The sequence below is a fragment of the Triticum urartu genome, chromosome 1 (assembly GCF_003073215.2).
Source record: "Triticum urartu cultivar G1812 chromosome 1, Tu2.1, whole genome shotgun sequence".
Lineage (NCBI taxonomy): Eukaryota > Viridiplantae > Streptophyta > Magnoliopsida > Poales > Poaceae > Triticum > Triticum urartu.
This window is the reverse complement of record NC_053022.1, coordinates 210,082,619-210,097,453: the sequence shown is the minus strand read 5'-3', so window position 1 is coordinate 210,097,453 and position 14,835 is coordinate 210,082,619. Positions and strand designations below refer to the sequence as shown.

General features: G+C 40.9%; 1 protein-coding gene across 1 annotated transcript; it reads right to left on the bottom strand.

Annotated features, from left to right (window-relative positions):
* Positions 1-2,069: 2,069 nt before the first annotated feature.
* Positions 2,070-14,108, bottom strand: LOC125554133 (ER membrane protein complex subunit 1). Its single transcript, XM_048717738.1, has 12 exons — positions 13,855-14,108; positions 13,067-13,194; positions 12,912-12,974; positions 10,439-10,560; positions 10,237-10,352; positions 9,349-10,156; positions 8,095-8,826; positions 7,772-7,993; positions 7,415-7,510; positions 7,132-7,326; positions 3,788-3,901; positions 2,070-2,683 (listed from the first exon to the last, which is right to left on the bottom strand). The coding sequence occupies exons 1-12, from the start codon at positions 13,965-13,967 to the stop codon at positions 2,423-2,425; spliced, it is 2,970 nt and encodes a 989-aa protein (XP_048573695.1). The 5' UTR covers positions 13,968-14,108; the 3' UTR covers positions 2,070-2,422.
* Positions 14,109-14,835: the final 727 nt, after the last annotated feature.

The window sequence follows — 14,835 nt, the reverse complement described above, 5'->3', positions numbered from 1 at the left end:
GCAACACAACCCTTGCCCGCGCTCGTATGCAGCACTCAGTGACGTTGCGCTGCTATGCGGCCCCTCGATGGTTGCTCGTGCTATGATGCAGCGTTCGACAGTGATGCCGGTGATGTGACGCGACAGGTGGCGATGGTTGCCCGTGTTGCAACATAGCCCTCACCACCGCTACTGTGTTGCAACATAGCACTCACCACCGGAGATAATTACACCTATAGTCCATGTACTCTCCGGCATGTAACACCATGGTCCTCGAACTCGCGGAGTGCTCCAGTACGGTCCTCAAGCATGAGAATACGCTCCAATACGGTCCTGACTATGTCTCCTGCTACTCCCTGCAATACCGTATAAGTGTGGGCCCGTATGTCAGATTGTGAGAGAGAAAATTGGTGGAAAAAAACATTCACATGGGATTCGAACATGAGACAATTCGTTAGAAAACAGCCAAGCTAACCATTGATCCACTCCATTTCTAATGTGAACCACTGATCTAAAGTACCTATAAGTCCATTTTTGTATCACGCCATTAGCAGTCCATATAATTAAGTCGGCGCAGAAGCGTACAATACCTTTTTTTAATATCTTCAGGCGATTTTCCTGGTGCTTATTCCGTTTTCGTTTTATTTTAACAAGTTTCTGTTAATTTTCCCTTTCCCGTATAAACAAATCCTGTTGTATCTATATTCTGTTCTCATTATTTTTATGCCTTGAAGAGGTAAACATGACTTATAAAATTATTTTGATGTAAAAAAAGTGTAGGGAAATTTATGTATCTTCATTCAGGACCACAAGCACGGGCATTTATTTTGAATCCTCATTGTATTTTTAAATACAAAATTATTTAAAAATTTGACAGCTTGTATTTTATATGGTGTCCAGCGTGGTTTTAGAAAATATTATATTTTTATCCAAGCCTACGCCCAATTACAGATTTTCCTATTCTTCTATTTTCAAGTTCGTCTTTTTAACTTTTCCCATTTTAAAAATAAATGTAAGAAAAAACTAGAATAATTATTAATACGTTATTTACCTATATTAGTTTTTTTTTATAAAATAAAAAGGGAAAATAAACATGAAATTGTTTTTAGATCTAACGTGAAATTGGTAAATAAAATACAAAGGAAACCAGTAGAATACGAGGAGAGGTACGTTACCATATATGTGATGCCAGGAACTTGTTTATTAGCTAGACACGATGCGTGGTCTAGTGTGAAGGTTAGCTTGGCTGTCAGGTATGCCTTTGGTGCCGGGTTTGAATTCCTCCTCAAAATTTCTGCACGTTCCTCCCTCTTTGATGTACTGACATGCGGGCCCCACACATGTATTGTATGCTGATGTGGCGCCGCGCTGGGCTGCGGGAGATGTAGCTAGGACTGTATTGGAGCGTATTCTCATATTTGAGGACCACAGTGGAGCATTCCACGAGTTTGAGGACCATCGTGTTACATGCCGGAAAGTACAAGGATGGTAGGTGTAATTATCTCTCACCACTGCTACTATGTAGCACTCGTGACATTGTTGACGGCCCAGCGGCTCCATTGCAGCAGCGACGACCTTGGCGATGTTCCATTGCAGCTCCACGGCACCAGGCAGCCAAGCCATGCTCCATCACAGCATTGATGACCACCAGCGATGTTCCATTGCAGCTTCACCACAGCACCAGCCGGCCAAACCATGCTCCATCACAGCATCGATGACCACCGGCGGTGTTCCGTTGCAGTAACATCGACGACCACAGGGTGACGTCTACTGTGGAGCGATGTGTCTGTTGCAAAAGATGCTGCAAGTCAGCTGGTGTTTTTCTCAAAAAAAAAGTCAGCTGGTGTGCTGCGAAGTGGGGGTACGAACTAATGGTCTTGATTAAGCGCATCGAACGGTGCGGTAGATAGGGCAGCTGGTAACTGCACGTAATACATGCGTATGGGCGTAAATCTTAAGAAAAAGTGTCATGTCAAGAAACAGCGACAGATTGATCAATTGCTACATCACCTTCTGAGTGACAGGTTTCTTTCCCCAAAAGAAACCATAATCGTGAGAATCACATATCAACGACAGAAATAATGTCAAGATTGGAGGAGAGAAATGTTATTTATACTCAGAAAAAGGTGCAAGTTGAACATGAGAACTTCAATAAGTTACAAAGCACTGCTAACATTCTGGTGGAAAGTTTGGTCGCTGTGGTACATTTTACAACGTATTAGGAGTCCTGCGTGATCTGCCAGTTCTGTGATGTCATGTCCAGGATTTCTAATTGCACAAGTACCTTATGCAGTGTCATCCCAGGAAACAGGTTTCACTTTCAAATGTTACAAAAATAATAGCCTAGTCAAAAGTGAAACGAACCCTAGCACTAACAAAGTCAAAGATAAGGATGTCGACTAGGGCCGGAAATTTCATTTGCATCACAACATTGAGGCCTCAATTACCTCCACTTGTCTCTTAATTCCTTCTTCTCAGACCAAATCCAAGTAACGAAAAGAGCAGCAACCAATGCGACAATAGTAATTAGAAGAAGAGCATAACTGAATTCATCCGTGAGTGAATCATAGGTTCTTGATGGTGCAAGCCGAGTGTAGAAGAGATCCACACCATAAGTGAAAACAAGAGTAGTGGACTCCAACTTTGCCGGAATAGAAACAATTCCTCGCAGTGCTTCCACTTGAAGAGAGTGCGTCACATAGGACTGCAGGAAAAATCACATAAGCAGGATGTATAATGACCAAATAGCTCAATATACAGCATCATATTAAGCATAAATATATAAGATGGATAATGACCAATTAGCCCAACATAGAACATCAAATTAAGCACAAGGTATTGAAAATAGTGGACCTTTGACAAAACAAGCATGCCAACATGTGACCAAAATATTATGACATACACCACTATATCAAGCACAAGACATGAGGCAAGGAAGTGTGTGCAAGAGATTGGTAGTTAAATGAAGCTGGAAAGAGATATTCAAAGGACCCCTTTACACACTTTAAGCGAGTTGTCCAAGTAATTTTTAAGCAATGTTAGTAATAACCAAAAGTTAATGAGAAAACTACGTTCATAGACTTTATAAACTAGCTTTGTTCTGCACAAGTTAGTAATAAACGAACTGGGTTCTGAAATCATCAATGTCTTCTTTACTTTTAGGAAGAATCATATTTAACCATGCAACCAAAGTTACCTATGTCCAAATTTCAAAAAAAAAATTGTTACCTATGTCCCAATAAAAGAAGTCATGTTAGTTTTATCATACACAATAATGATTAACTGATTCAGCAGCAGAGGATACATGTTTTATTGAAGTTTCTGAAACTTAAACTGAAGATTGGAACTTCAGTAGACACTTGTTATAGTAAATAGATGGGAGACCGGCCCATCATAGCTCATGAAAAAAGAGTATAATCTTGTATCTTGATATTTCTTTAACCATTATTTGGAGTTTAACAGTTCTACACAAATAAAAAGATATGAATGCCCCTATTTAACAGAAGGGGAAGGTTACATCTTAGCAACAGTGGATCGAACCAACTACTTAACCAAACCCAAATAGAAACAAGCCAATGTCCTAAACCTGTAACCGAAGCATAATATATGCAACCACACTAAGCAAAAATTATAATCTATAAAGCAATACCATTGCACAACTTCATCATGACAAGATGATAACACCAATTAGTGCTTTTATATTGTAACAGTGATACAACTATAAGAACACAGATGTAGTGCATTGATATAATTATCACAAGAATATATGTGAAGGTAAAACTTTAGAGCATCATGACAATAGAAATACCTGTGGAATAATAGGCAAAGAATCTGTTAACGGTATAATACCCTCTTCTTTCTCTTGTTGTGTAGGATTCAATGAACGGCGTGGGTCAAGAAAGCGCTTGTCAAGTGCCAAAACCTGCAATATGTAATATGTTTCATAAGAATCTAATTCAAGCATCTGCGACTGACTTCATATTAAATAGCCAAATATCTTGTTTAAAAAGACGAAATGTGTTCATTTCAAACATGTATTGTATAAGCAGATGCTATCGAACTTGACAGGCTTGAGTTAAGGTGCATACATTTCCTGGGGCTATGTTGGTACAAAATCTTATTAGTGCAGTCACGTGGTGTTGTTAATCTATTTCACAATGAAAGATAAACATGTGCGAGAAAGGCAACTGGTCACAGAAGAGAAGTATGGTAGCTTTGTTCAATCCGTCTTTCATTGATTAAATGATGTGATACAGCTTCCTAGGGATGACTTGACCACAAAGAAACAATCTCTCCAACCCATGTAAACAAACTAATAATACCTAAAAAGCACGGACACGGCCAAACTTGCCGAATCCCCGTGCTGAATCGGCTGGACACGGTGACACGCCTATTCAAGAGTGAAGGCTCATCTGCTTCAGATTAAAAAGAAGGATGTAGCAACTTGTGATAAAATTACACACCCTGCATTTGAACAGCTTTGCAAGGAGGATAGGGCAGCAAATCAACTCATTGAACATGGTATAACTAGGCACACACTTCCTTTGCCTCCCTATGTGGATTCTGGTCCATCAAGAAAGAGAAAGCAAACAGCTATTGGAGATAGTTTTAATGCTGAGGTTCGACAACAAGCTGATGCTCATATTGCTAGGATGTTTTACACTGCAGGTGTGGAATTTTGCTTGTTGTTCACTGCATCACAATCTGTTCTTTTTATTTAAGCATGGTAAATTTTCAACTTTGTTTGTTGTTCCATGTTGCAGGGCTTCCATTCAATCTTGCAAGGAATCCTAACTTTCAGGCAGCCATCAGTTTTCTTGCGAACACTAGCTTGGGTGGGTATGTGCCTCCTGGATACAATTCATTGAGGACAACCCTTCTTGACCAAGAGAAGAAGCACATTCAAAGGAGCCTAGAACCCATCAAGTCTACACGGCCTTACAAAGGAGTCACTATTGTGACTGATGGGTGGTCTGATCCTCAAAGGCGACCAATTCTAAACTTCATGGCTGTGACAGAAGGTGGTCCAATGTTTCTAAAGGCAATTGCCACTGAGGGAGAGGTAAAATAGTAGTAGCTGCCTAATTCTGTTTGTCTTTTGGTCCTGTTTGTTGCATATATTGCTCGCTCATTTATTGACGTTTCTAAAGGCAATTGCCACCGAAGTAGCAAACTACCACATGCATGTTGTTTGTCATTTCAAGTTCTTAATGTTCAAGTGCTTGCCGATTTTACTTAGTTCATAACTTCATATCACAGGTACTATAGTCCAAGTTGGATTAATGAAGTTCCTGGCCGCATCTGCCCCAATGATGATAGTGAAGTTACTGAAATGAGAAACAAATGCTTTCGGAAGTTCTATCCAGATCAAGATTTCAAAACTGTCAAGAAAGAATTTGCTGATTTTGCTCTTTTCATGAATTCCTTTGAAAATCCTGATTCTATTGAAGATAGAGCTGACTTTGAACCTAAGCAATGGTGGGGCACTCATGGAGTAAGCACAAGGCTGTTAAAAAAATTAGCCTTGAAGATACTTGGGCAGCCGGCTTCTTCCTCTTGTTGCGAGAGGAACTGGAGTACCTACGGCTTCATCCATAGTGCTGCAAGAAACAAGCTTACTCCTGCTCGAGCTTCTGATTTGGTGTTCACACACAACAACCATCGCTTGCTTTCAAGGAATTCTCAAGCATATCAAACTGGGCCGAGCAGAATGTGGGACATTAGGGGAGATGGAGTTGAGAGTTTTGGTGGTGTGGGCATGCTTGAAGGTGCAGATCTGTCACTTGATGAACCAGCTTTGGAGGAGGAGATAATAGCTTCTCTCACTTGAGTCTCTTTATCCATCAAGCTTCGGCCATCAGCCTAGGAGCTTATTCATTTTATATTTCTACCATTTATGTAATGCACTCCTGAATTGTTAGACTAAGGCCATTTGAACTGTTTGATATGTGGCCACCTGAGCCTTGTAAGCTCCTATCTGTTATGCTAGTTTTAGTGGACTATTGATGTTGTCAATTTGTCACGGTCTGGTTCTTTGGGTTGTATTTGTAATATTGCTTCATATTGGGAGTTTGAGAACCTAAATGCTATTGGATAGCACTGCAGATTGGGTAAGCAAACTTCTTTACTGTTTGTCAAGTACCACTTCAAATTATTATGATTTATGTCTCTAATAGACTGATACTAATACTAGATACTGTTTTGATGTGTTTTGCAAGTTGCAATGACATGGACCTGGTCTGGATGACCAATCAAGCACTGAATTGTCATAGGAGGCAACAGACAACAAATGGGGCAGTATTTCTCTCACATTTTCCTGTCTTTAACTCTATATTACATGGCATATTTATATTTATTTTTATATATACTTGCCGTGTCCCCGATGGGTTGTTTTTGGAAAATGCCGTATCCCGTGTCCCCTTATGCGTGTCGCCGTGTCCGTGTCCCCATATCCGTGCTTTTTAGACTAATACTACCTCCGTCCCAAATTACTTGTCTTGATCTAGATACGGATGTATCCAGACACGTTTTAGTGTTAGAGACATCCGTATCTACACAAATCTAAGACAAGTCATTTGGGACAGAGGTAACAAAGCTAAGTTTCCATGCTTTTCAAGCTAATCAACGGCCATGTGCGCGTAAAATACACATGAGCGGTACCGAAGGTGAACGTGCAAACAGCACCCAGGGTGAACCACCATCATGCATAACACATCATTCTGACAGCACTGCCAGTGGATAAATGTGGACATGGGATTTCAACAAAAACAGAAAGGAGACACAACATGTAAAATCATACATTTGAGGTTCCAAAACAAAAGAGGAAATGATTTTTTTGCAACTATCCAAAAGTAAAAATTGATCAACTGAGCACTGCATGTTTTTTAGGGACAAAGCACTGCATGTTTTTGTTTGTATTGGATAAGAGATCAAATTAGAAACATCATTTGCACCAACTATCCAGAATGGAAACATTTAGATTCTAAATGATGGTAAGAAGACCAGCTGATAGGAGGTCCCTCAATTTCCCATAAGGTAGGAAGGATATATATGAGGTGCCATACAAACCATGTCCACATCCAAAAAGGGCAAAAAATGTGCAATGACTTGTCCAGGTAAATAGCAATGAAAATGAAAATCAAGACAACAGACCTGATCACCAGTCGTGCCAATGAGAAGCTGCTTGGAAGTGATACCCTTGGCTGTTTGTGTAACTGCCATTGCCTTCACCGAATGAGTAAAAAAGTATGACTGGGATTTCACCATAACCTCTGGTCGGGAATAAGAAGTCATGGGTGCAGACAAATTGTGCTTCCCAAGTATGAGCTTCAATACATCTTTGTTGTCCTGTGTGAACACTTAGTGAAGTTAATACAACCGACACCAAAAAATATGCTAAATGAGCTTATATTATAACAATGTGCACAAGCCATACCGCCCTAGATTGATCATATATCTCAATCACTGCAATTTCAAATCTGTGAGCTCGGAGGTTGAAATAATGATAGACAACCCAGTTCTCGCTGACAACCTTGATAACGCAAAAAGAAATAAGCATGTTAACAATTAGTAAAGAAGAGTGGTTTAAAATAACATATATAGACATGCGCAAGATACTCCAGATAGCATATCTTCGTGCCTTAAGATATAAATGTCGTGTGTAATTGAGATGTGTAGCAATTCAAGCATGTCGAATATGTTGTGAAAAGATGGAAATAGTGTATAACAGTCTCATGCACAAATTCTGACTGACGAGATTAGGGCCAACAATAAAAAGCCAAGTTATACTCACGGCATGTACAGGGCCTTGTGCACCATGATGGGTCACACGGTGTAGTATGCGTCCGCTGACAGCATCAATGAGATATGCCATGAGTGAAGCTTCTTCAGGTGCCGCGGATCCAATTTCACCAGCAGCTTTAGGAGACACCGTAGCAACAAAAATTAAGTTCTTTGATAAATACTTATACATCACATCTTGATCTGCTATGATCTTTGCTTGAGTATGAACAACCTTTAGGACATAAGAAAGCAAAGACTATGTTATAACATGTTGTAATAAAAGATGTTGGGCCACCGAATATGAATTGAAGCAAGCAGAGGAAATAAACGGACCTCATTCATCTTTCGTGCTTCTGAGACAGAAATCCTTTCTGCATCAGAAGGGAAAATGATAGACCATAACAACTTTGTGCTAAAGCAGTATGTGTCATCCGAATTGAAGTCGCATGATTTCTGTAATGAATACCCTCTGATAGCATTTTTCTGAATATCTACAGAATAGAAATACTGATTTGACATTTCATTAATAAATGAATTAAGGGCATCCGGAGATCTTGGATATAGGTGAGCGTTGGAGTTGGAATCAACAATAAGATGAAGACGCTGTTCAGATGAATCCTTCAGTGTCAATGGGATAATTTGGGCAACAGAATGGTCAAAGCTCTGAGAGTTGAGTTCCTCTCCGGAATATGAATCAAGAATACAGAGGACACCAGGAGCAACAGAGCTGGCTCCAGATCTTCCCACAACAAGTATGGTCGGGTTCTCACGGATAACGCGGTGATGGGGTACCTGCCATTGGTATATCCTCAAGGCAGAAGGCATTTCGCCCGATTTAGAAGCACGAAGGGAAGGCAACAAATTTGACCAGATAATACGGCCATCTCCAGTATGCAGAGCTATCACTTTGCCAGCCTTGGTCAATACAATAAGAAGTTTGCGGAATCCATTATGGTCTCTGGTCATCTTATTTTTCTCAGAGCTTCTGACTCTCAATGCTTGGATTGCAGCAAGTTCATCAACACTAGCAAGCATTAGAGTTCCTTTGAGTTTCAGCACATGTCCCTATACAAGAATCAGGAGTCAAGTGCCATACATGAATTTTGAGAAGCACATGCGATAAAATGTCAAAACCTTGCTGCGGGTTGTAGTGTTGCCTAAGTCGTGGTAGCACACACACAATGAACAGAAAAAGAATTGTGGATGAATACACACTACTCCCTCCGTTCCAAAATAGATGACTCAACTTTGTACTAACTTTGTCCTAAAGTTAGTACAAAGTTGAGTCATCTATTTTGGAACGGAGGGAGTATTACCTAACCGGTGCTACCATTAGCTAAGAAAGCTGTACAGCGAACATAAATGCATGTCAATAAATTCTACAGGATTGACAGAAGATCTACTAAGTTTCAATAACAGGCATTCTGAAATACTCCATCCGATCACTGTTAAATGGTGTTCTAACTTTTTGCTAAATCGGGTGTATGTACACGCATATTAGTTTGTTTGTTCACTCATTTCAGTCTGTATGTAGTCCATATTGAAATATCCAAAACATGGAGATAAACATTAGTTAGTCATGATTACCTTAAGCCATTCAAAGAGATTGTGTTCCACATCCGCAACTGAGACACCATCCTTCTCAACAGGCAATTCAGAAGTCATTACATCAACAATTGAAGCAAGTCCATCCTCTCTGCTCCAGACAACCGCACCTTGTTGAATTAACAGGATGGAATGATCTTCCATTACAACCAGAGCCCGGAAACCATGAGATTTATCAGTGCGAACATAATTATTCAAGAAGACCTTCTGTACACTGCCTCTATGCTGATCTATATCAACTTTCTCCCTAATAATCTCATTGGTTAAATCACTTGTAACTTTGACAATAAATTCAATTTGAGAACCCACATGTTGCACAACAGCAAAGGCCTCATCTTTTTCTGTTATTGTCAGAGCATCACTCACAGAGGCTGGTTGGTCAAAGCTATGGATTACTTCCAACCCATCCATACCTTTAAGCTTCAGGAGAGAAACAGTAGAAGACGATTGCAAAGCTATGATACCATTAGACATCAGTGGTAGAAGTTTGACCGTCCCAGAAAAGTCTTGAACAAACTCTGAAATCTGCACCTTGTTGTAGCTGATGCTCTCACCCTTGAAATCAACAATAAACAGAGCTGACCTAGTCTCATCCAGTGCTACCAACACATTACTGGAACCAAGTAATATTTCACCACATAATCCATCAGGCAATGACTCTTGGGCATCCTTTACTATCTCTCCAGTTTTAGCATTCAACTGATAAACAGCAAGCTTTGAGGAACCAGCAATCCCAACAACATAGACAATATCATTATCAGGTGATTGAACAACCTGCTTGATTTCTAGGCTGCACAGACATTGAAGTGCAAGTTATTACTGTATTCCTGATGTTCTGAACAAGTAACAAAGGGGCATAGTTATGCGTACCCGTCAAGTGTGAACTCCTTTCCCCAAGAAATGACTCCATCAATGCTTGATACAGCATAAATCCATTGTCCAGCCAAAACTAAAACCAAATTATCCTTTACCACTTTACTGTTTGACTGCACATAAAAAATGAGATTGATAATTCTGAATAGGTGATACAAAGAAAAAGATGTCTTATTATCCACAAATCGCTAATACAAACCAAAACATGCAGCAACGACTTTGATGATGTGGAAGTATGAATATTGGTTTCCCAGATCATTTGTCCATCAGGAAGATTCCATGCCCTCAATATACTACCTCCCGAAGAAAGAGTAACAACATCTGAATACATGTCAAAAAACAGATGGTTCAAAAATCATATTGCAGCACATAAACAATTTGGACAGTAATTGCTTTGTTGACTGATACTCAAGTGACAAAATCACAGGCAATCACACTTCATGACATAAGTATTCTTAATACCACCACCAAGGGAAAAGGCCAACACAATTTGGCTTTTCAGAAGAAAAAATACTAAGCTCCTCATGTTCACTGAAAGGTTGAGTACAACGACAACAACAACAAAGCCTTTCAGTCCCAAACAAATTGGGGTAGGCTTGAGTTGAAAGCCATAAGAGAACTTTCAAGTCATGGTTGTGGCATGTGGATAGCTAACTTCCACGCACCCCTGTCCATGGCTACATCTTTGGTGATATTCTAGTCCTTCAGATCTCTCTTTACGGATTCCTCCCATGACAAGTTTGGTCTACCCCAACCTCTCTTGACATTATCAGCACACCTTACCCGCCCACCATGCACTGACGCTTCTGGAGGCCTGCACTAAATATGCCCAAACCATCTCAGATAATGTTTGACAAGCTTCTCTTCAATCAGTGCCATCTATCACGTATATCATCATTCCAGACCCAATTCTTTCTTGTGTGAACATATCCATCTCAACATGCGCATCTCTGCTACACATAGTTGTTGGACATGTCGCCCTTTAGTTGGCCAACATTCAGCGCCATACAACATCACAGGTCGAATTGCCTTCCTATAGAACCTGCCTTTTAGCTTTTGTGGCACTCTCTTATCGAGAGAACGCCAGAAGCTTTGTGCCACTTCATCCATCCAGCTTTGATTCGATGATTCACATCTTCACTGATATCACCACCCTTCTGCAGTATTGACCCCAAGTGTGGAAATGTGTCCTTCTGAGGTACCACCTGCCCATCAAGGCTAACTATACCTCTTCCTCCTCCTCATGCCTAGTAGTAGTACTAAAACCACACCTCATGTACTCAGTTTTAGTTCTACTGAGCCTAAAACCTTTCAATTCTAAAGTCTGTCTCCAACTTTCTATAAACCCCCGTCCGACTATCGTCGACTAGCACTACATCATCCGCAAAGAGCATACACCAGGGATATCTCCTTGTATATCCCTTGTGACCTCATCCATCACCAAAGCAAAAAAGATAAGGGCCCAAAGTTGACCCTTGGTGCAGTCCTTATTTTAAATGGAAAGTCATCAGTGTTGCCATTACTTCTAACACTTCTCAAAATATTTCGATGAGGGTGATGTACTTTGTTGGGACTTTGTGTTTCTCCAAGGCCCACCACATGACATTCCGCGGTGAGTAACCATGACAAATTCCCGAGTAGCTCGGAGTGAACTTTTTAATCTGCACTGCTCTGAGTGAACTTTTTAATCTGCATTGCTTGGGCTTAAACACTTCTGTGAAAATTTTGTAACCAATAGATGTAAACATTCCACTGTTGTCTTCTCCACGCCAACAAAACAATGTGTTGAACTAGAACCTCTGACATGCAGCTATCATGCTGCTCACCTTTAGTTATTGTAGTATTAATAGTCAAGGATACCTGAGTGATATTCTGTATAGATCTACCTTCTTATTTGTAAGTGGACCTATATGCATCCCTATTGGCTAATTGGTACCTCAAGTATACTCATTGATTCATGTTCTTACTGGTATGTAAGTATATATTGGGGTTATGTGAATAACACAAGAGGATACTACCTCCATTCCTATTTTGTTTGCGCAGAACTTTTTCTCGTTTTTCCCTAAATAGTCTGCGTGTTCCCTTTTTTATCCGCTGGTTTCCATGTGTGCCCCTGCCCCTCCGCTTCGGCCGTACTAATTTCCAGCCACACTAATTGCGCCAGAAGAGCAAAGGCTCGCATGTGTGCAGAGATTAGCCAATAGAGATCATGCGTGCAGGGACGCGGGCGCCAAAATTAAATGCAGAGAGGGAAACGAGGAGAGGAGAGCCAATCAAAGGCTGATGCGCAAGATTTCTACCATGCAGACCACGCTCGCTCCAGGGTAAAATTGTCCAGATTTTTTAGATTGTAGCTGTCCTTGGTATGCGGGATTGGAGTTATACACAGAGAAAAAAGGATCGGAGGGAGTACCAAAGTCGAACAGGCATCTGAAACAGAGATGCTAAAGAAAGATATTCTGCACATGCAAATAAAGGTTTGGAGTATAGATAAAAATAAACATACTTAGAAATACACATATAACTTTTAGAAGAACAAAACTGGCCTCAAAGGATATGTTTCCTATCAACAAGGAATAGAAAAAGAATAAAATGCATGAAAATAGACAACATCAACAATGTTGTTCTTCTAAGAGAAGGTGTCCCAGATGAAAGCAAAAATGTAGACTCACATTTTCCAGCTGAAAGACTAAGCTGGTCGATGGGGTTGTTCTTCTCAATGACATGGCGCCAAACTGCATCAAAATCGACATATGTTGAAGACACATATAATTGTAGCGCATAGTGGCAGACCACCTTAAGAAACTAAGTGACAAGAAGAACTGACATATATCTCCTGAACGAAGATCAAGAGAGGCGATCACATTTTCCTCTGTCAAGACCACGACACGCCTCCTCCCACTCTTCTGAGTGTGGTAAACTGCCTGCTTAACTTTGCCTATGTACTTCTGATGCCTGCAAAGAACATCAGTTTTTCAAATGGTGAAATAGGGTTAGTCCCAGAGACTGCATGGTGCTAATGAGAAATAGAAGCGGCGTTAAGAGGTCCAATGTCCAAGCAATGAACGATTGGATAGTGAAATCCACAGTGGTTTACTGAAATTTTGAAATAAAACCAACACAGCGCCGGCTAGACTTCATGGTCCATATATTGTTCTTAAAAGAAAGTCATCTACTGGATTAATACACTGCATGTCCATAAAAAGCCGTGCATCTACAATGAAATTTTTGGCTGAGGTCTGTCTGACACTTCTATTTGTCCGCAAAAGCAACGACAGAACCTCAAACCAGTAAGTTCCAGAACGCAATCTGATCTGATCTGCAGGAAGCGCAGCCAACACCAGAGGCTGAAACAGCCGGCATGATCGTCACGCGCATAGTACTCAATTGGTAGCTAGAACAAGTAGCTCCAGATATAACAAAGAAGAAATCACTCAAAAGGCCCAAAAGCCTCGAAAACCCTACATTGCCATGGCGTGTAACTCCTCCATAACAGTGAAACAGCATCCGAACTATAAAGTCGAAGGTCCGCTGCGTCGTGTTAGGCGAATCAGATCTAGGCGCGGGAGGAGCGGATCGGATCTATGCTACGGGAGTGGCGCGAGGCAAACGTACCAGTCAGCGAGGCCGACTTGGTCTTCGTAGACAGCCGCGGCGAGGGTAGCTAGAGAGGCAGCGGCAAGGAACCCGAGGAGGACGAGGAGGAGGCGGCGTGGCGGCGGCGCCATCGCCGACGGGGTTCGGATTCGACCTCCGATCTGAGGGGGCCGTCTGGGTGGTGTCGTTTACTGCTCGAGTTCAGGGATTGGAGTCATAGGCTCATAGCGGAGTTGGGATGTAGGGGGCTAGGTACCAGCGGCCGGCTTGGCTCGTGTTTCTCTGAGAACTACTTCCTCCCTTTCGGTTTACTAACACAGTGCCCGTGTGCGCAACGGAAAAAAAAATTATCTATCTATCTACTATCCCTATAAAAAAAAAGGCAAATCCAAACAATCAGAACCATCCATCATCTATACTATTTATAAAAGAGCAAATATTATCTTCTCTAAATGCATCCCACAAAACATACATGAATACATGACCACCGCATGATTAATCCCACTAAACTCAATCTAACGACTAGCTTTAACGTAATATGATCTCTGTGTGCACTTAGCAATTTACATTGACTGACCGTACTCCATCGTGAAGGAAAATATGAAAGCGCCTGATCAATTAGGAAACTATAATCACGGACACATCCTATTAAGAAACTAATCACGGACGCATCTAATTATTAGGAAACTAATCACAAATGCATCCTATTATTAGAAAACTAATCACAGATGCATCCTATTATTAGGAAAATGATCACGCGCGCATCTTATTATTAGGAAATAATCACGAGCGCATCCTATTAGAAAATTAATCACAGACGCATCTAATTATTAGGAAACTAATCACGGATGCATCCTATTAGATAACTAATCACGAACACATCTAATTATTAGTAGGAAACTAATCACGAGCGCATCCTATCGTCTCCTATCAGGGAATCGCGATTGCGAGTCACCTGTCGTCACCAGCCCACCACCCACGCAAGCCACAGTGGGAGAC